This window comes from Mirounga leonina, unplaced genomic scaffold (assembly GCF_011800145.1).
Source record: "Mirounga leonina isolate KUSES-001 unplaced genomic scaffold, KU_Mleo_1.0 Mir_413, whole genome shotgun sequence".
Classification (NCBI taxonomy): domain Eukaryota; kingdom Metazoa; phylum Chordata; class Mammalia; order Carnivora; family Phocidae; genus Mirounga; species Mirounga leonina.
This window is the reverse complement of record NW_023270734.1, coordinates 3,709,460-3,731,488: the sequence shown is the minus strand read 5'-3', so window position 1 is coordinate 3,731,488 and position 22,029 is coordinate 3,709,460. Positions and strand designations below refer to the sequence as shown.

Below are 22,029 nucleotides of genomic sequence, written 5' to 3'. Positions count from 1 at the left end.
CCTCTTCTTAAGGAATACCCGTTACGTTTAAGTTGGGTCTCCTTGGGTTCCATATTTACCACTTCCTATTGTAATTTTAATATACTCTTCATTTCATTTTACATTTCCTATATACCACATGCCTGTGTTTTCAATTGTGTCTATCATACTTTTCTTGCATCTATTCAGGCTTTAAGTTCAATAATTTTTTTATTTCTCTTCTGAGTTCTGGCTACTAGCTTGTCACAACAATTTAAGTTATCCTATAAAGTCTTTTTAAAAATTTGATGTGATTTCTTTTGGCTCTTTTATTAAGAGGGAGTATACTATCTTAATAGCCTGGTGATTGTGGGGAAATTATTTGTCTGAATCTATCTGTTTCCTTTTATGATGGAATTACCTCAAAAACAATCCTACAAAAATCTGCAATTCTCTTTGCCTTGTGAACACATCTCTTCCATTCAGTTTTGAGCATTCAAACAGTCAATCCGGCTTACTCCAAATCTCTAAAAATTTATAGCTTCACTGTGTTGCAATCCAGCAATCATCATCTCTAGTATCCTTTTCACTCCAAAGGGTGTCTAGCAGTCTCCTTGGGCTAGAAGACTGTTGTAGACAATATAAAATGACATGTCCATACGACTTTTCCTTAGGCTCTGGTGTTTTATAATGCAAAACTAGGTCTCTGATGGGAAATTCCTCACTTCTTCCAAGGCCTATCCCCTGGTCTCTGCCATGAAGAAAAAAGAAAAGTGTTGGCTATGCATTTCATGACCATGACACTTATTTGGGGGGAAATCTCGAGATATGAAGCGGTATGTGTTAGCTGTCAGCATAATGTGTCAGCATGACACTCAGGTCAATAATTTACCTACATTCTGCAAGTGTGTTTCACATTTAAGATTTGGAACTGTGGACATTTCCTTGTTTGAGAGGACATATTTTTTTTCCTACTTTTCTTCTTTATTGTAGTTTTCATATTATGAACCAGAAGTAAAATGTTTCATAAAATTATTCAAACTAGTTCCGTGTATTTACAAATAAATGCTTATTTACTGTCATTTCATCATCTACTCTAACATTTTAGAATGTCAAAAGGTCCTTGAGGCCTATTGTTTATTACTGAGTTGTTTTCTCATTATATTTTGTTGCTTCAAAACCTATGTTAAGATTCAGAATAAGAAAAGCACGTAGCTGTTTTCTCTAGCTTTTTCTTGAATGGGTTCAACTGAAAAATCAATAAATATAACAATTTATAGTTATATTAAGAAGGGTTTGAAGGCCTGTTGTGAAAGTAATGTAATGATGATATTTAGAAGTAATTTTTAGGTGTCAACTAGATAACCTGGTAATGACTTATGTGGAAATCATTAAATCTGAAATACACAGAATAGAAGATGGGGCTTTGTAAGAATGAATTCTAATCTATGTAGATGAAATTCGATATATTTATTATTTATAATAGGAACAGACTAGAAAACCCAGAAATAAACCCACAATTTTGTGTTCAATTAGTCTTTGACAAAGGAGGAAAGAATATGCAATGGGAAAAACACAGTCTCTTCAACAAGTGGTGTTGGAAAAACTGGACAGCTACATGCAAAAGGATGAAACTGGACCACTTTCTTACACTATACACAAAAGTAAACTCAAATGTATGAAAAAACCTAAATGTGAGACCTGAAACCATAAAAATCCTTGAAGAGAGTGCAGGCAGTAATTTCTGACATCGGCCATAGCAACATTTTCTAAATATGTCTCCTGACGCAAGGGAAATAAAAGCAAAAATAAACTATTGGGACTTCATCAAAATAAAAAGCTTTTGCACAGCAAAGGAAACAATCAACAAAACTAAAAGGCAACCTACCGAATGGGAGAAGATATTTGCAAATGATATATCCAATAAACGGTTAGTAAAGAAGATGTGGTCCATATATACAATGGAATATTACTCAGCCATCAGAAAGGATGAATACCCATCATTTGCATCGACATGGATGGTACTGGAGGGGATTATGCTGAGCGAAATAAGTCAAGCAGAGAAAGACAATTATCATATGGTCTCACTCATTTGTGGAATATAAGAAATAGTGTGGAGGACCACAGGGGAAGGAAGGGAAACCTGAATGGGAAGAAATCAGAGAGGGAGACAAACCATGAGAGAGACTCTGGACTCCATGAACCAACCTGAGGGTTACAGAAGAGAGGGGGATGGGAGGATGGGGTAACCAGGTGACGGGCATTAAGGAGGGCATGTGTTGTGATGAGCACTGGGTGTTATATGCAACTAATGAATCATTGAACACTACATCAAAAACTAATGATGTACTATATGCTTTCTAATTGAACATAATTATATATATGTGTGTGTATATATATGTAGAAAGAGAACTTATACAACTCAACAGCCAAAAATAAATAAATAAAATAACCCAATTTAACAATAGGCAGAAGATATGAACAGATATTTCTCTAAAGAAGACATATAGATGGCCAACAGACACATGAAAAGATGCTCAACATCACTTGGCATCAGGGAAATACAAATCAAAACCACAGTGAGAGATCATCTCATACCTGTCAGAATGGCTAAAATCAGAAACATGAGAAACAACAGGTGTTGGTGAGGATGTGGAGAAAAAGGAACCCTCTTGCACTGTTAGTGGGAATGCAAACTGGTGTAGCCACTCTGCAAAACAGTAGGGAGGTTCCTCAAAAAGTTAAAAATAGAACTGCCCTATGATCCAGGAATTGCACAATTGGGTATTTACCCACAAAATACAAAAACACTAATTCAAAGTGATACATGCACCTCTATGTTTATTGCAACATCATTTACAATAGTCAAACTACTGGAATAAGCCTAAGTGTCCATCAATAGATGAATGGATAAAGAAGGAATGGTATACACACACACACACACAAATACAAACACACACACAACGGAATATTATTCAGCCATAAAAACAATAAAAATTTGCCATTTGCAATGACATTGATGGAGCTAGAGCATATAATGCTAAGTGAAATTAGAGAAAAATACCATACAACCTCACTTATGTGTAGAATTTAAGAAACAAAAGAGAGAGAGACAAACCAAGAAACAGACTCTTCACTATAGAGAACAAACTGATGGCTACCAGAGGGGAGGTGGGTGGGGGGAATGGGTGAAATAGGAGATGGGGATTAAGGAGGACACTTGTCATGATGAGTACAAGGTGATGTATGGAAGTGTTGAATCACTACATTGTACAGCTGAAATTAATGTAACACTGTATGTTAACCATACTGGAAGTAAAATAAAAAACTTTAAAAAAAAGAAATTAGTAGTCATCAAGAGATAAAAAGATGATTTATGAGTCACAGGTGATACAGAAATCATATGCTATTAACAAGGCAGACAATGATAAAATATATATGAAATGTATATAAAAAAACAAACAAACCTCAAGGTACCTTCTCAAGCAGAGCTCACTCCCATCCCAGGGCTTTTGTGTTCGCTACTCCTTGTCCCGTGCGTTCTTCCCTCAGGTTGTCTTCTCATCTCTCAGGTCTTGATTCAAATATTATCCTCCCAGAGGCTACCGTCCTCTCTTCCACTTTCTCTTTTCTCTTTCCACTGTAGCTAAAGTAACCACCTCCCGCTCATTCAATCATGCTGTTTTCTTTATACCATTTAGCACTATCTGAAATCATTTTATTTAAGACTTTATAGTCTGTGTTCCACATACACAACGGAATGTGAGTTCCAAGAAAGCAGGAACTTTGCTGTGGGTACACTATACTTTCAGTGGCTAGCACAAAAGATGCTTGATAAACATTTGTTCAATGAATAAGGAATAAACAATATAACTTTAGATATTTAACATGTGCAAGGAAAAGATGAAGCTCGAGAGGTAGAATGGGGTCAAGAGGCAAATGCTTTGAATACCAGGCTAAGGAACTTAGGTTTGTTTTTTAAAGCTTGAGAGGTCATGGATGGTTCTTTAGAAAACAACCCTATCATATCTACAGTTTAGAAGAATAAATTTCAATGCCGCACAGAAAAGATATGGAAGGGGAGAACTATGAGATGAGACCAAACAGAGCCTGCTTCAATAGTCCAGGTAAAAGGTGACAGAAGCTCAACTGAAGGTCAAGAGCAGGAGAATGCATTCAAAAAAAAGTTAGTTCAGAGGCAGTTGGTGTAGTTGGCAGACGTGAGTAGACAAAAAGTAGACAAGGGCCGAAGATCAAAAGAAATACATAAAGCCATTTCTGACAAGTGTTTATCATGTGCTAATGAACACCATGTGTTTTTTCAGAAAGATGAATACATCAGAAAACTGTTTTATAGGCCCAGGGGATGCTCTTCCCTTGAAGTTATCATGAGTACAACTAGTGGTCCTTGGTGTCTGAAACACCTGAGCCTAAGGCTCCAGTAACCAAATCCAAAGAGCATTACAGAGGCTTTAGTACTTGTGTCCCAGACATGTGGTGAGATGAGACTCACATTAACAGAGCTCCAGGGCTGTCTTAGAGTTGCAGCCTTCCTGTGAAGGAAGAGGACCTGGCTGAATACAAATGAGTCACAAATTCCGGGAGAGTGGGCAGATGGAAGAAGGTACGACCAGAGACTATTGGCATCAGCTTCCCGTATCAATCAAATGGTGAAATAGATAGGAAGTTATACATTTCAGCAGGGTTGTATGTATGGCCCCATAATGTATGACACTGGGTATATGTCTGTGGGAATGGTGCTCCCTAGAGTTGTGCAGGATATATCCATACACAGCAGCCCTGAGTGCCTGGTCACACACAGTGAAGAGTTGAATGAATGTGCGAATCAGAATGAAATGATTCAGGAGATATATAGGAGAATCGTATGATAAAAAGATTACAGGTGTGACTCATGGATCCAATCGACCATCTCAAGAAACACTGCTATCTTGGACTGAAGGGGAGAGAAATAGGATGAAATGAAGGAAGGTTGTCAGACCTCTGGGAGTCTATAGGACTAGCCAATAGAGCTGTATGGCTGCCCAATAATGTGGTGTTATTTCTTACATAGCCAGGATTCATGGGTCCAGGAATTGGGGGATGGAAATGAGAGTGGTGCCTACTGCTCACTATTACCCCTAGTGACCCACTAGCAAATGTTTTTGCTTCCTGTTCTTGTGACCTTACACTTTGCTGGTTTAGAGGTCTTAGTTGAGAGTGGGGAATGCTTCCACCAGGAGACTCAACAATGATTCTGAACTGAAAGTTAAATCTGCCTCCCAGCCCCTTTGGCCTCCCTATGCCTCTAAACCAACAAGCAACAGAGGGAGTTACTGTGTTGGCTGGGGTGACCGATCCCAATTATCAAGGGGAAATTGGACTGCTACTCCACAATAGAGGTAAAGAAGACTATATCTGGAAAACAAGAGATCCCTTAGGGCATCTCTTAAGTATTACCATGCCCTGTGATTACAGTTGATGGAAAACTACAACAACCAATCTAGGCAGGACTACTAATGGCCCAGACCCTCAGGAATGAAGGTTTGGGTTACCCCACCAGGTAAAGAACAACAACCAGCTAAAGTGCTTGCCCAGAGCAAAGGGAATATGGAATGGGTAATGAAAGAAGGTAGTTGTAAATACCAGCTATGACCACATGACCAGTTCCAGAATGAGTATTGTAATTGTCATGAATATTCCTTCCTTAGGGGCGCCTGGGTGGCTCAGTTGTTGGGCATCTGCCTTTGGCTCAGGTCATGATCCTAGGGTCCTGGGATCGAGCCCCGCATCAGGTTCCTTGCTCGGCGGGAAGCCTGCTTCTCCCTCTGCCTCTCCCCCTGCTTGTGTTCCCTCTCTCGCTGTGTCTCTGTCAAATAAATAAATAAAATCTTAAAAAAAAATTCCTTCCTTATTTTGTTATGAATATGTCTGTGTGTATCTTTTCTTCCCTCTTTTATCCTCTTACCATGTAACACAAGATATATTAACTTTATATCATAGTTTTTAAGTATGGCTAACTTTACATTAAAGTATTTAAGTAACAGGATATCAAGGAGAAGAGTAAACATAATCTAAGAACTTTGCTTCCTCATCTGGGAAAAGGGTTAGTGAATTTTCAGTAGTACACTGGATAGTTGTGTAATGTTAGGCAGGAATATGGCCTTGTTATTACCTTTCTATAGAGATTAAGTATGGTTTAAGGAGATGCATGAATGGGTACCAAGTTGACATGGGTGGACATGTGATGGTTAATGTTTATGTGTCAACTTGACTGGTTTAAGGGATGCCCAAATATTGGTCAAACTTTTTTTTTTTTTGAGAGAGAGAGAGAGCACATGCCAGTGGGGCAGGGAGGGCCAGAGGAGGAGGGAGGGAGAGCGAGAGAGAGTCCTAAGCAGGCTCCATGCTCAGCATGGAGCCCACCCAATGTAGGGCTCAGTCTCACGATCCTTAGATCATGACCTGTGCCAAGATCAAGAATCAGATACTCAACTCTCTGAACCACTCAGATACCTCTGGTCAAACATTATTTTGCATATTTCTGTGAAGGTGTCTTTTTGGATGGGATTGATATTTAAATTGGCAGACTCTGAGTATAGCAGATTATCCTCCATAATGTTAGTGGGCCTCATCTAATCAGTTGAAGGCGTTAATAGAAAAAAGGCTGACTGCCTCTGAGCAAGAAGCAGTTCTGCCAGCAGACCGCCTTTGACCTCAAACTGCAGCTCTTTCCTGAGTCTCCATTCTGCTAGCTTCCCGCATCAGAAGGGGGGGCCTGTCAAGCCTCCACAATCACGGGAGCCAATTCCTTAAATCTATCCCCCTACGCTTCCCACCTTTCTCATCCTGTTGATTCTGGTTCTCTGGAGAACCCTCATACAATAACTTTGGCCCGTATGGGTTCTTCCCTTTCTGGATTTCATATATATATGAAGTATATGTATATATACTTCACACACACACACATTTCATATAAATATATTTATACACAAATATGTTTATTTATTTAAATATATACTTATATATGTATATATAATCTCTATATCATCTTGCTATTGTTCTTAAGTTGTATAACATTTAAGTCTTTTCTTCCTAATTACACAAGAATTTGCTTAAGGACCAAGATCACAGCTTAAAATCCTTTGTCTTTCTCTCTCATCAGTTCACAGTTCTTGTTAGGTACTCAAAATATGTTTGCTGAATTGAACTGAAAATCAAGAAGGATACTATGGGAATGCTACCTAAAACTACCTAAGGTCTCAGAGAGAGAGAGAGAGAGAGAATTCCTTAGGAAGCAGAGAAAAATTTTGTCAATTGTATGAAGGTTTCTGGGTGGGACATTAATTACTGGGAATGTTAAATCCTCCCAATATGCCCAGCCTCTGCCCTCTAGCTCATCCAAGGGAACAATCTGGCTCTGTAACTCATGACTAGTAACCTTGTGGTTATTTACATGTAAATCCATTTTACTTTTTCACCATTTGTGCATGCCAATTCTAAGTGATGACACTATTCTATGATGACCTGAGCGTTTCCCCTAACACTCTCAAATAAAATCTTTCAGTTGCTAGGCCACTTACATCATACTTTCAGGTTCTACTGCACAAGCACCAACTGCTTTTGTGACATTGACAAGAAGAGCTTGGTTTATTCCAACGAGGAGGTTCACAAGTGGTTGAATGCCACCACATTTCCGGACAAGGACTCGGTTTTCATATTCCTGACAACATTCTCCCAATGCACCGACCACATTCACAAGCACTTCTTCGGGCTGGTCAGTTAAAAGTCCCACCAAAGTTTCAATGGCTTTGTATTCCCGAAACCTAAGTTCATCACAAGAAAAAGAGGTGGGAGGGGGAGGGAAAGAGGAGAACAGTATTACTTTTGGTATAAAATTAGCTAATAATATTAATAGCACAAAATTTCTAAATGCCAACTATATGATCATCCAGTCCTTACAAAAACCCTATGATGCAGGTACTACCACAATCCCCATTTTCAGAAAGCTAATTTGAAGCTTTATAAATAGTGAAGCTGGCATCCACATCCAGCTGATATACCTTTAATCTCTATACTGTATAGTCCTTAAGACAACTACAACTTCTACCAAATCAGAGTGTCAGTGATTCTACTACGCTATGGGTGTTTTCCCCATGTCACAGAGACTATTTTACATGAACAAAACAAAATAAGCCTATTTTATGTTAAATAAGACATATAAATTTCTTGTTCAAATCATCATACTGAGGGGTGCCTGGGTGGCTCAGTCAATTGAGCATCCGACTCCTGATTTCAGCTCAGGTCCTGATCTCAGGGCCCTGATCTCGAATTGGGCTCTGCTCTCAGTGGGGAGTCTGCTCGCTCTCCCCTTTGCCCTTCCTCCCACTCATGCATACTCTCTCTAAAATAAATAAATCTTAAAAAAAATCATCACACTGAGACAAAGAAGAGTTGCCTCAGAATATCCATCACAGAGTATGAGAACTCTAAAAGTATATGAAGAAATAAATTTGAATATTGAAATAAATCAGATGGTCATAAAGTTTATAAATACATTAAAATTCAATAAAATCATTTTAAAATGGCTGCTCTTTAACTGATTAGTTGGCATTTAGCTGACTTATCTTGTTTATCTTTAAAAAAGGAAAAGGAATGGAACCACTTCCATCTCTAAAGATTTATCCCTGCACCTTCATAGGTCTCTACAGGAAAGCGGAGATACTCGTCATTTATATGGCTACCTGTAAGCAAAAGAGCCCATTCACACAAATAGATTAATTAGCAAGTCCCTTAGTACTTAGTCCTGAGTGAGGCACAGAAAACCATTGCCAGGTGGTGGGATGAGAAGTAGAAGTCTTGCATTTCTAAAAATACCTTTATCCTGCCAAATTAGTCTAGAACATACGTGTATGAAAACTATAGGAATAGCATTAGGATGGACTCTTTATTAAAATAACATTACGGGAATGTGTTTCAATGCCATTTTTTAAAATGCATCTACACTTTATTTAGAAACATTTATATCTTAATGAGAGAAGATGTTAGTTGAAGGACTCAGTGTACACAGTGTAGTTTCTGTGCACTAAGAATACCGCTATTCCTCAATGGCCACATTTTTATCACAGAATATTGAATGGCTTCTCTTACTTGGTCACATTCTCTTTGCTGATGGAACATTTCCATATTGCCCCCGTAACCGCGGCCAACCGTTCTTTATTGTCAGTGTTATTGAGCAGACTGGCCAGGGGTTTAAGTCCTCCGTGCAGTCTAACCAGGTCACGAGTTTCCTTGTCTTCAGCACACTACACAAAGTCAGAGCAGAGCCTGTCAGTGATGAAGGCATATCAAGCTTTCAGTGATTCCTAAAGAGGCTGTCATGCTAGTGACTATGAAACTCAGAGAGTATCATTTTCTGAAGAGGCCTCCAAGTAAAATATAATTCTTCTCTATACTGGCAGCTATCTGACAGAGTCTCTCTTCCCTTACATGATTTTGGCAATGTCTAGAAGTTTCTACATACTTGGAAATTCTGCCAAGCCGTTCTGAGGTAGTGTGGGCTTCCACCAAGACAGAAAGAGAGGTTGGTAAGAGACCTAGAATGCTACCTGCGTGGATGGAGGATTTCTGCAGTCATGCAACCCACAGTCTTGGGAAAATACAGTGGAGAAGATAGATGAGTGATAAAGCTTTAGTCCGATCTTCAGTGACCCCCAAAAGCTAAGAGATGAGCATTTCCCTAATAGAGTTTCTATGCCCAGAGCAGTGAGTTTTATCAATAGCAAATGACATTATGTTCACATATGTTTATCCATACATTTGTGTCATCCTTTGAAAGAAATAAGTACTGCATAGAGGTTCCCAGCTGATCACCCTTCCCAGGTTAAAGAGCAAAAAGATGATAAATTTAGTATAGATATGTTATCATCTGAGGCATACAGTTGGTCTCTGAGGCCACATGATACAGACGCATGTCATGCATCATCCATGAGGGCCACTAGAAGAAATCCTCACTGGAATGCACCACAAGGCACCTGTCATGTTTATCTTCTATCTATGACTTTCGGTTCTGGTTCAGTTGCAACTTTTAAAAAATTAATCACTATTTCAACCAATCCTTCATAGTTACTCATATGAGGCATATATGCAAGTCAAGGCTATATATCCTCATTATGAACTGAGTTGTGTTCCCTTAAAACTGATATATGTCAAAGTCCTAACCCCCATAACTCAGAATGTAACCATATTCAAAGATAAAGTCTTTAAAGAGGTAATTAAGGTAAAACAAGGTCACTGGGGTGGGCTCTAATCCAATATGACTGGTGTCCTTAGAAGAAGAAAATATTAGGACACAGAGAAAGGAACATGTGGAGAGAGAGGGAGAATTTCATGTGAACATAAAGATGGCCATCTACAAGCCAAGGAGAGAGTCCTCAGAAGGAACCAATGCTGTCAATACCTTGATCTCAAACTTGTAACCTCCAGAACTATAAGGGAATAAATTTCTGTTATTTAAGCCCCCCCCCCAGTGTGTGGTATTTTGTTATGGCAGCCTTAGAAAATTAATACAATCCTCTACTCACATGAACCCCTTTCTCTGACTCTGTCATTTTGGCATACCCTCACCGTGCATGTTTTAAAATGCATTCCTCTAGGAAATTGACTGATTTCTCTGATAGGTAGAAGCTGGCGTGGTCAGTAACCAGCCATCTACTAATTCGTCAAGGCCATCTTTTCTTCTGTTTTCTGGCATACTATGAAATGCATAACTCACAAAAAGTTAATGAAGATTAAAATAAATTAATAAAAAGATAAAACAGGAACACACACACACACACACACACACGAAAGCACACATTCATCCATCCATCTTGTCTCAGCAGAAGATAAATTTCCCAAGACTGCCATGTTTGAATAGGGTAACTGAAAAGCAATGTAAAGGCACCATGTATATATTTAGCTATTTTACACTAAGTAACTTGTTTGAGGAGACTAAGATATATAAGTGGCTTCCAGAAATGTAAATAATCAAGACATGTTGGAGCGGGTTTCTCTCTCACATATACAGGCACCTGTCATTAGCACAGGACAGTGGTTCTCAGACCTGTGTGTGCAGAAAAATCCCAGGGGGTTTTTGTTAAAAATGCAGTTTCCTGAGTTCTAACCCCAGAGAATGAGACCTCACATTTAGAAATACCACGTTAACCATCCGAAGAACACCACAACTATCTGGGGAGTTCACCATACCTGGTAGATGGCCATGGCACAGTGTTCCTGCAGTTGTTCATTCTCACTATTTAGGTTCTTCACCAGATTTTCAATTATCCTTTCTGCTTTGATTGCAGCTCGGTAACTTTCCTAGGAATACACGTTTAAATATTTACATGCATAATGCATGAATATAAGTATCTATTTACATTTACGAATAACTATGCCAAACAAACTCTTAATAAACACTAAAGTCCAAGATTAACACAACTATATAATAAGAGAATTTAGTCAACATTTTCAGAAATATATCACCCAGGTACCAATTTAATTAATGTTTTATTAGTTTCATCTTCTCTTTCTAAAAGACTGCCGACTTCTCAAAAAAAAAAAATCCTTAGCAGTCACAATAATCTTAAAAATTATTTTTCATCTAAAGAGAGTTAAGATAAATGAAAGCAAGGGAAGCAGAGCTGGCTTGCCTACCTCTGATGCGCATTCTTGCAGTGTCCCCACCACTGGAATTAGCACGTTCTCATGAGAAGTCTTCAGTAAGCCAGCCAACAAAGGAATGCCCCCAGCTTTACGAATGGCTTCTTTATTCATATAACTCTTACTGCAGCTCCATAATGCCAGCGCCCCACAGCGAGCCACCTCCACGTCTCTGGCATCACACAGACTTGATTGAGCCAGTTCTCCTGAATTCTGTGCACAGTCGAGTAGAGCGACCTACAAGAATAGATAAATATGATGTACATGGGAATCTTTAAAATAAAACAACATATCCTGCAATAGCTACAGGGCTGCTACCAAGCTAACCACCATCAAAAATAAGAATACTTTCACGAATTAATTTTCATACTACACCATAGTCCATGAAAGCAAAGAAACAAAACCCTTCAAAATACCTTCCTCCAGATTTGGGAGGCTTTATATTTTCTTCCCACAAGAAATTTAATCTCACCAAGACTGTATTAATATGGCTGTAACATTTACATTAGGAAGATTTGTATACTACATCTTCAGCCCTGGTATCTCAGAAAACTAGGCTCCCTAAAGCCATTAGAACTTTCTAACGAGAACTGAATGGCCTGTATATTCTTAAAACCATGAGACCTCTTCAGAGGATATGGCTCTCTCCCTGTACTATTGAAACCAACCAATCCACATGGCATAGCTGCCAGGATCCTTTCTTTTCTTTGCAATAACCAAAGTCACTGGAGACCTTAAGGGAAAGGCAATTTATATAGAAACAGCAGTAGGTGAGGGTGCTCCATAGAGGAAGTGAAGCCAGGGCTCCCAGGGCTGTCTTTATCCTATGCATGTCTACTCCATTCTTCTCTCTCTGCAGGCCAGATTCCATGCAATGTCCACATAATCATGACCACCAACCCTGAGTTTAGAAAAGAGTAGTCAGACTAATTAGAGCCTCTGATTCCTAATTCCAATTTCCTGGGAGAGAAATCTGGTGGGACTGCCTTGAGTCAGGTGGACACTCAGGTGGACACTCAGGTGGACATTCATCGTAGTCAGGGACATATGTTTATTTACATTGATGTTCCTGCCACCTACGTTTTTGTACCTGACATTTCAAGAAATGTTTGAAATGGTTTTCAGTGAAAGGGTCAAGTACACCATACATCCAGAGGAATGTGGAAACTGGCCACAGGAGTAACAGCACTGAATCTTACAATCTTTTCTTGCCTGGATACATTCTCCCTGCTTGCTCAGACTTCCTGTCTTCTGCCCAGGTTTCTACTGGGTGTGCCTCTTCAGAGACTGACCTCCATCTAAGCTCCCAAACCCCACTGTGGCCAGTGCTCTCTTGCCTGCTCTGATTCTGACCTCCATTCCCTTGCTCTGATGTCATAACTGGCCCACTGCTCTGCACTGAGTGATCTCCCTCATTTCCAGTTTTGGCTGGGGACTCATATCTGTATGTCACCTACCCTCACATAGTTAGCAAACCAAAAATGGGTCCCTAATCCTGATCTTTCCCAGATGTGTTCTCAACCTAGCAATTACAAGTCTATTAATGCCTGATCCATCACTGCACTTCCTGTTCCTAATTTAGCTATCACTTAAGATTATATTAAAATGTGTGGCATTATTTAATTTACTGAGTAAGTGCAATTGTCCAAATTCTAGTTCCCTGAATGTGATATATAAGACTCCCATAAAAATAAAGTTTAGTTTTAAGTTACATTATTCATTCTCATAATTTAATGTGAGAAATTCCAGCAGACAGCCACATCAGCCTACTGTATGACTTCATTAGTTAAGCAGAATACTGATAATCATAGTAATAATTACCTTTCCCCCAACATTTCATTATGAAAAAATTTCAAACATACACAAAGGCTGAAAGAACTGTATGGTAATTATACAGCAAATCATGTATATACCACCTAGATTCTATAATTAACATTATCATATTTGTTTTATCACATAGCTAACCGTCTACTTATCCATCCATCCAGTCATGTGTCTTATTTTCAAAGCAAATAATTACATTCTATAGTGCTCTATAGATTACAAGCGAATTCAGACAGTCCCCAATTTACGATGGTTCAACTTACGATTTTTCAACTTTACCATGGTGTGGAAGTGGTATCCATTCAGTAGAACTCCTACTTGGAATTTTGATCTTCCGATCTAGCGATATGTATGTTACACTCTTGCGATGCTGGGTAGCAGCAACAGCGAGCCTCAGCTCTGTCAGCCACACCATCACAAGGGTAAACGACCGGTATACTTACAACCATTCTGTACCCAAATAGCTCTTCTGTTTTCACTTTCAGAGCAGTATTTGATAGATTACAGGAGATATCAGTACTTTATTATAAAATAGGCTTTGTGTTAGATGATTTTGCCCAACTATAGGGTTATAGATAGAAGTATTCTGAGCATGTTTAAGGCAGGCAAGGCTAATCTATGATGTTCAGAAGATTAGGTGTATTAAATGCATTTCAAATTACAATATTTTCAACTTATAATGGGTTTATTGGGAAATATAACTCCACGGTAAGTCAAGGAAATCTGTACACAGAATCTCTTAATTTCTGAACACATTTCCCTGTGTATGCATTCCCATTAAATGCATATTGATTCAATACATATTTATTAACCCTTCATATGTGTAAGGTACTGGGCTAAGTGCTGCAAACGACACTGAGATGAATAAGACATGTCTCTCACCTTAAGGAGCTTAAAGTCAGAAGTGGAGACCATCCAGTATGGTAAAAGCTGTAGGAGGAACACAAGATCTACCTGGTCCTTCCGAAGGTGGATGAAAATGCACTTCCATATTGGACTGTATTTTCTTCACATGAGTATTGAGCAGAAACTCACTTATTTCTTTCAGTGATAGTTTTTGATATAACCATGTTTTAAATTATAAAAGTAATACAACAAATTGGCAAATGTGGGAAAATATGAAGAAAAATTGGTAGTTATTTCAGAGGAAACCCCTGTGAACAATTTTGTGTATTTATTTCACATGTTTTTTTTTTTTTAAAGATTTTATTTATTTATTTGAGAGAGAATGAGAGAGAGCAAGCACATGAGAGGGGAGAGGGTCAGAGGGAGAAGCAGACTCCCTGCCGAGCAGGGAGCCCGATGCGGGACTCGATCCAGGGACTCCAGGATCATGACCTGAGCCGAAGGCAGTCGCTTAACCAACTGAGCCACCCAGGCGCCCTCACATGTTTTTATAAAAAAGCTGTTATATACTTGTGAGGTAGGTCTCTGAAAATTTGGATCATAGGTGTCAATCAGTTTTTGATCCTGTCAGAGTTTTATATATTATACATACGTTTATTCCTTGCTACTAAATAGACTTCAAAAATGCAATATTGATAGCTGACTCTACATGTTTCCTAGAGACATACTTCATATGATTTTACTGCTCTCATATTGTAAACATGCTGTTTTCAGTTGTCACCCTTATAAGTAACAATGAGATGAATAAGTGTCTACAGCTCTGACGGTCTCCTTGGGGGGCAGTCCTCAAGGTGAGGTCACCACGGCGGAGAGCATGGACTACCAGAGCGCTTTCCAGGGGGGCTCTCCACGCCCTCACTAACACTGCACACACACACACGAATGTATCCCCACCAGCGCGGTAGGTGCAAATTACATCTCTTTATTAAACGTATGTTTCTTTGAAAAATAAGATCAGACATGTTTTCTGGCCAGTTGCTAATGTAAATATACAACAATACTTTTCGAGGATGTTATACAAAAAGAAGGTTCCCAGAACACACATATGGTTATTTAACGTCCGGGAGTGGCCAGGAAGGACAACAAGGAGTTGACATTTCGGTGGCAAGGGGTGTGCTGATGGCGATGTCAGCGGTACTCACCAGTTTGGCGATGCCCCCGTGGCGTCTCACTGCCCGCCGGGCTCTTCTAAACTTGGCAACATTTGCGATTGTCTCAGCTGCCAGGCATTTCAGACTCTTATGTGGAGAATCAAGTATATTAACCATAATTGGTAAGCCCCCAAGGTCAACAATATTACGTCTGATTTGAGGATTATGACTGATTTCCTTCAGGATTTTTAATGAACCAATCTAAATGAGAAAATAGAAGTTAGAGGTGAAAATAAGTGCTTAATGTATAACCCGTGCTGGAGTTTGAAAGATTCCAAGTCTGCCTCAAATCCTTCCCCAGTGAAGTTTTTTAAGGAAATACTTTGTATTCCCAGGTGTTACCCATAGCCTCATTTTCCTTCAATTATGCCGACAAACATTCATCATTTAAGAAGCACATACTAATGGAAAAGAACCAGAAGATAAACAAGAACTGCCGTGAAGAGAAGAACAGCGAACAGCCGAAGGAGCAAGTTATCAGTGAAGCTAGCAGGCAAAGACAAGAACGAAGCAGAAGTGACAGATATGTATCAGCAAAAAGGGAAGCACATGGAGGTATGAACGAGGTGCGTTCTTACCTTACCCCATGTAAGGTAAGCCACTCACCTTACATCTGACTTCGTCTGTATCAAGTAAATTTATCAAAACTTCAAGGCCTCCGACATCCCTGATTGCCAACTGGCAGGTCTCCTGCGCTAAGTTGAAATCCTTCATTGAGCACAATGCAATCACTGTAGCTATCTGATTTCCTCCCTACAAAGGTGCAAGGCCACAGAAAGGTTAAATAAGATCATGCTTCCACAGATATTTACTTCATGGTTATGAATCCATGAACTGGGAAATGTGTCTCCCCATACATGGTACGTTAACTTTCTTTAAGTTCTCTGAGTGGGTTATAATTTGTCAAATGAATCGTGTAGAGTTGAAGCATGAGAAAGCTTTACAGAGTATCATAAAACGTTATTCCAATTAAGAGTCAACATTTAAAGGTGGTCTGTCTGCTTTAAACAGCTAGGGCATTAGGCGGTATTAGTACATTAAAGAGAGCCGAGGGGCAAGCCTTGAGAGATCCACTGAGGAATGTCAGTTTTATGTTGAGGTAACAGGCAGTCCCTGTAGTTCTTGAACAGAGTACTGTGCAATCCAAACCGTGTCTGGAAATGATTCTCACAGATGTATGTAGAACAGTCTGGAACAGGGGAAACCTGGAAAAAGGGAAACCATGAGGGAAGCGGTATGATGATCCCTGCTGGGGTGCGGGCGTAAGTGGGAGAAGAGCCGTGGGGTTGGGAAGGAGGAGGCGATTCCACTAAGAACTGCAGATGACTCAGTGTGTGGATAAAGGACAAAAAAAAGAAGCCTTCAGTATGGTGAGCACAATGCTGGCCCAATGAAGAGAATCACGCAATCAACGTCTGCTTAGCTGATCACCAGATGTCAAGGGTAGTGGAGAATGGCTCCTTTAAGATAAAACAATCTGGGAGATTTAAAAAAAAAATTAATGATTGATCAGTGAAACAGACCTGCCAGGAAATTATAATCAGAATTCATTGCAGGAATTCTTAAGCAATGTCCACCCATCATTAATGCTTTGCAAATCTTCTGAAGGACACAGCATAGTACATCTTACTTCTGCTATTAAGACTGGATGGTAAATAAGAGTTCCAGTATAAGCTCTGAAATAGTTCATAAGACACAAGAGCAATATTTCTAACAGAGCTAAGAATAAACTATTTTTGTAAAAGGTGCTCATGAAAGATGGCCATGGATCTCAACCTCAAAACATAGTATAGGGGCGCCTGGGTGGCTCAGTCGGTTCAGCGTCTGCCTTCGGCTCAGGTCATGATCCCAGGGTCCTGGGATCGAGTCCCACACTGGGCCCCCTGCTCAGTGGGGAGCCTGCTTCTCCCTCTCCCTGCTGCTCCCCGTGCTTGTGCTCTCTCTCTCTGTCAAATAAATAAATAAAATCTTAAAAAAAAAAATCAAAACATAGTATGAATGGCCTCAAATCTCTCTCCTTTTTGAGGAAAGACACCTACAAATTATGTTTATTCTCATTTGCTAATTATTACTTTATATTGCTATATCTATTATATATACATGTTCATAGATATAATATATACACTTAGCACAAAAATGGAAATTATATTCAAGCTGCCCAACCCCCTCTTTCATATCACACACGCACACACACAAATCCTCTCGTGAGTTCAACACAATGTGTTACTTTTAAAATGAGAGCCTGAAGTGGGATTATAAAAGGGCAAGTATCAAAAAGATGGAGAGGTTTAGACTTCAGCCTTTCCTCTTAACCCTTTCAGAAAAATTCCTCTACATCTCTAAAAATGTTACAAATCACTATCCCGTGCTGAGACCACTGTCAACGTCTGTTTTCCATACTAATTTTCTTTCTGGGCAACCAGGTTGTCCTCTATATTCAAGATTAAATTGAGAATGGCATAAGCCTTCATTTTATTATTTACATTGAAAATAGTGAATTTTGTTCTTACAACTTTTAATGTCTTTTTCTCAATATTGAGAGAAATTTTTAACACCACCAATTGTCCTACAGTTGGTTTTGAAACATAAAATAGTAAATCCTTCACTTATTACTTTCAATTTTATAATCTCCCTTGTTTGGGGGGCATAGGACCCCCCCCAAACACACACATTAGCACTTCTGGTGCCTTACTTTAGAAAAAGAGAAGGCAGATATTTAATAAACCATAAAGAAGAATCTAAATGCTAACCATAATTCAAGAAAATAATATAGAAAAAAGGAAAAAAAAAAGAGAGACAGAGAGAGAGAGAGAGAAAGAGAGAGAATTATTTAACAAGGCTCTTTTGCTGAATTTAAATGGATTAAAAGGAGCCAGAAAGTTCCCCTGGGGTACCCGAAGGAGCAGAGCTGGGCTCCCACTTTAAAAGTTTAAAAATGCAAACCAGGAGCTTCAGATAGAAGAGTTCTTAGGCAGTGGCTTCAGACTCAAGTGTGACTTGAAAGGGAGAAAATGTCAAAAATCATGTCATGCCTCAGTCAGGCCAAGAGAGTCCACCCACACACATCAAACTCTGAAGGAGAATGTCCTGTCCTGGCATTCTCAGTTGCTCATGATCAAGGACCTTCTTGACTGCTATTCTTGCATCGTATTTTCTTTGGTAGCATTTTTCTACTTACACATTCGACACAGTCATTGTTTCCTATTTCATTTCGGGGTCTCCTAAATTTTTCTCTTGTAGATTATTTCTATCTTTTGTGCTTTATTTCATCATATGCATCATAACCAATGACATAACATTTTTAAAGAGTCGTGTGATTGCAGTAGATGCCCAAAAGGTAAGAGGTTATATTTTTCTGAGTTATCTCTAAGCCAATTTTGAAGCCAAAGGATGGAAAATTTACATTTATCATTAAGAAGTTAGATCCTTAAAGAAAAAAAAATTCTGTAAATCATCAGCTTTTTCTGAAAATCTGGAAACATATTCATAGGCTTGAGAGATTTTTTTAGAACAGTTTTATATTAGGGAAAGTTAGTTTTTCCACATTTCAGGATTTAGTTCTACTCTTGTCACTGACCACACTCCCCAAAGGATTATAAATCTTTCAGAATGAATACCAGAGGATGGGAGCCAAAATATTCAACATACAGAGCCACAAATGTTAGCCAATTGCTATTCTTTAAATACCAGCTATGTCAAAGGATTTTCGAATGTTTGTTCTACTTTGACCAGATGCCATAAACATCTTACTACGGAGAAGCAGTGCAAATATGCTTATTTTTCAATTAAATCTCCTCTGAGAGTGTAATGAGTTGCCAATACTTATTTTCACATTTTATCACGTATTTGCATTTGTGAAGTTTTAAGAGCTGGAGAAAACATAGTAAAACATTATTTTACTAGCTTCTGAAGGGTTTTGAAGAATGCCTCCAATGAGCTTTTCCACTTCTTAAATTAGTACTAGTCTTTTGCTCATTGTCTTCCCGCCCCTGCTTCTTCTCAGACATCTCCAGACTCTGTCAGCCTTCGGATACTTTGCAGTTTGCATTCTTTTCTATGACCGGAGACATTTGTTTATTGTCAAAATCACGTTTCCAATGTGCAAAAGTTGAATGAATGTTACTTTCCTTCATTTTCCTCAAATTTTCTTTTGGAAAGAGAAAGTCAGTAGAGGACACTTTTCTAAATAATGTTTCTCTTTGTTTTAAATAAAATATTTGAAATAAAAAAGTATTACCGTATCTGGTATATAGACTAATACCTACCTCCACCCCCCTCACTGCTGATAACAGAGAAATAAACATTTACGAAATTGAGATGACGAATGTATTCGAGACTAAATCAGGGAGCAAGCTGCCTCCAACCACTATTTTATTCTTTCATTCAACAAATTTCCACACTTATTATTCACCGAGTCCGATGCCAGGAACTAGACATATCCTGGTAGACAAAAACAGACCTGGTCTTTGCCTTGTGGAGCTCATCAAGTTTTGTGGAGAAGAAAGATTTTAATATTTGAAGCCCATCCAAATAAATGAAAACTTTAGGAAGTGCTAATATGGGAGAGCAACACAGAGCGGCTATGGAAGCTTGCAATAGGGGACTTTGGGCCGGGACCTCAGGAAAGCATGTCTGGACTGAGGTGTGGACAGAGTGGGAGCCTTCCCTGGTGGAGGGGGAGGGATGTGATGAAAGGCATGCCAGTCAGAGGAAACAGTACGTGTAAAGCCCTACGGAGGAGGGGAACATGGCCTGTTTAAGACCTCACGAAGGCCAGTGTGGCTGAGCCCCGGAGCGTGAGTGGCAAATGGTCCAAGATAAGATGAAAATCTAGGTGGACAAAGGAATCTGCTGGGCCCATAGGCCAGGTTGAAGATTTTAATCTTTATTCAAGATTGTTAGGAAATAGTCAAGGGTGTTGTTTTGGGGCAAAGAGGGAGGACTCATATGAGTTGAGTACATTTTTAAAAGATCACTCCGGCTGAAGAGGCCCCTGCAAGGAAGGGGCAAATGGGACATGTGGAGACCATGCAGGTTACTGCAGCTATCCAGAGAAGAGGTAACTGGGATTAAGAGGTCAAGGTGACTCATTATGTGTCATAAAGACTTCAAGTAACGTGGTTCAGAAAAGGTAAGATACCATCAAGCTAGTGGACAAAACTCTGGTGGGCTACATGCTCACAGGGCCATCATTCCGAGCTTCCTGTCAGGGTCCCACATGGTGACAGCGAGGTAAGAAGGCAGGTAGAGGCACAATCAGGAGTGGAAGCCCCTTTTCTGTTCCCTACTGTCTGCACTCAAGGGGCAGTGGGTGAGACCCAGGGAGGTGACACAGCCATCACACTGCCATCCAGCTGGCTTTCAAGGTTCTCAGCACTTTTTTCCTCCAAACATGCCTCAGAGAGCAAGAAAAGTGAAGCCCCGCCAGTGACTATTTTACTGATGATGACAGAGGGCCTGGCACCCAGCACAGAGGTTGGCTTACAGATACTCTTCATCTCCCAGGATCAGAAACGGTAAAAAAAGTCAATGCTCAGAGTGAGTGGCATATGACCACGTAAGTCAAGGTAGTAAAATACATTGCTTTGCCTTCTGTTTATTTGCAAACTGATTTTATACTGAATGATTCAGCACTCATAAACCTCAGACTCAAGAGATGAGACTCAAGAGAACTCCAGGAAAGAAAAGGAGAAAATACTGTGCCAGAAGAAAAAAGAAATTAGACTCAGACTGTTGCATTACAAGTTTGCTGAGAATTTTTATTGGGAATGGGTACGGAACAATGCAAGCATTCCCTACACATTCCTTTTAAATAGACATGGAACATTTACAGAAATAGATAATCTGCTGGAATGTCCTAGTCACTGCAATGAGGAAAAATTTGTAGCAAATATAATGGCCTTCCTAAAAAAATTCAGAAGACTACACTGAATAATTGTGATAATTAATAGAAATAGCTCAATAAAGTGACTAGATATAAGGGCAACATTCAAAAATGAGTAACTCCCCCCATACACTAAGAATAACAAATCAAAAGGTGTAATTTGAAAAATGTTCCCATGCCAGTATTAGTAAAATAATAATAACAAAAATATCAAGGAGTAAATTTCACAAGAAATGTGTTGAAAATATATGGAAAAGAAGCTATTAAGTTTTACTAAAATACATACAGATTTAAAAATAAATGAATGGCCATACCATGTTGCTGAATAGGATAACTGAATGTTATTAAAATTTGCAGACCCACAACTATATGGTCAATTAATCTTCGACAATCTTGAATAAATACAACAGGAAAGAAAATCCAATGGACAATTCACAGCACTCACCATAGCACATACCCTCCCCAATGTCTATCACCCAGCCACCCCATCCCTCCCACCCCAGACTGCTGAATCACAGATCTGTACCTCTGAAACAAATAATATATGTTAAAAAGAAGAAGAAGAAGAAGAAGAAGAAGAAGAAGAAGAAGAAGAAGAAGAAGAAGAAG

At 39.2% G+C, this 22,029-nt stretch overlaps 1 protein-coding gene across 1 annotated transcript in view; it reads right to left on the bottom strand.

Annotated features, from left to right (window-relative positions):
- ARMC4 (armadillo repeat containing 4) overlaps nt 1-22,029 on the bottom strand; it is a 183,667-nt gene that overhangs the window by 115,702 nt on the left and 45,936 nt on the right. The window contains exons 10-15 of the mRNA XM_034987222.1: nt 16,143-16,289; nt 15,528-15,737; nt 11,650-11,892; nt 11,203-11,313; nt 9,106-9,260; nt 7,539-7,781 (exon numbers count right to left, since the gene is read on the bottom strand). Coding sequence (XP_034843113.1) covers nt 7,539-7,781; nt 9,106-9,260; nt 11,203-11,313; nt 11,650-11,892; nt 15,528-15,737; nt 16,143-16,289 — 1,109 coding nt within the window. The remainder of the gene's footprint in view (nt 1-7,538; nt 7,782-9,105; nt 9,261-11,202; nt 11,314-11,649; nt 11,893-15,527; nt 15,738-16,142; nt 16,290-22,029) is intronic.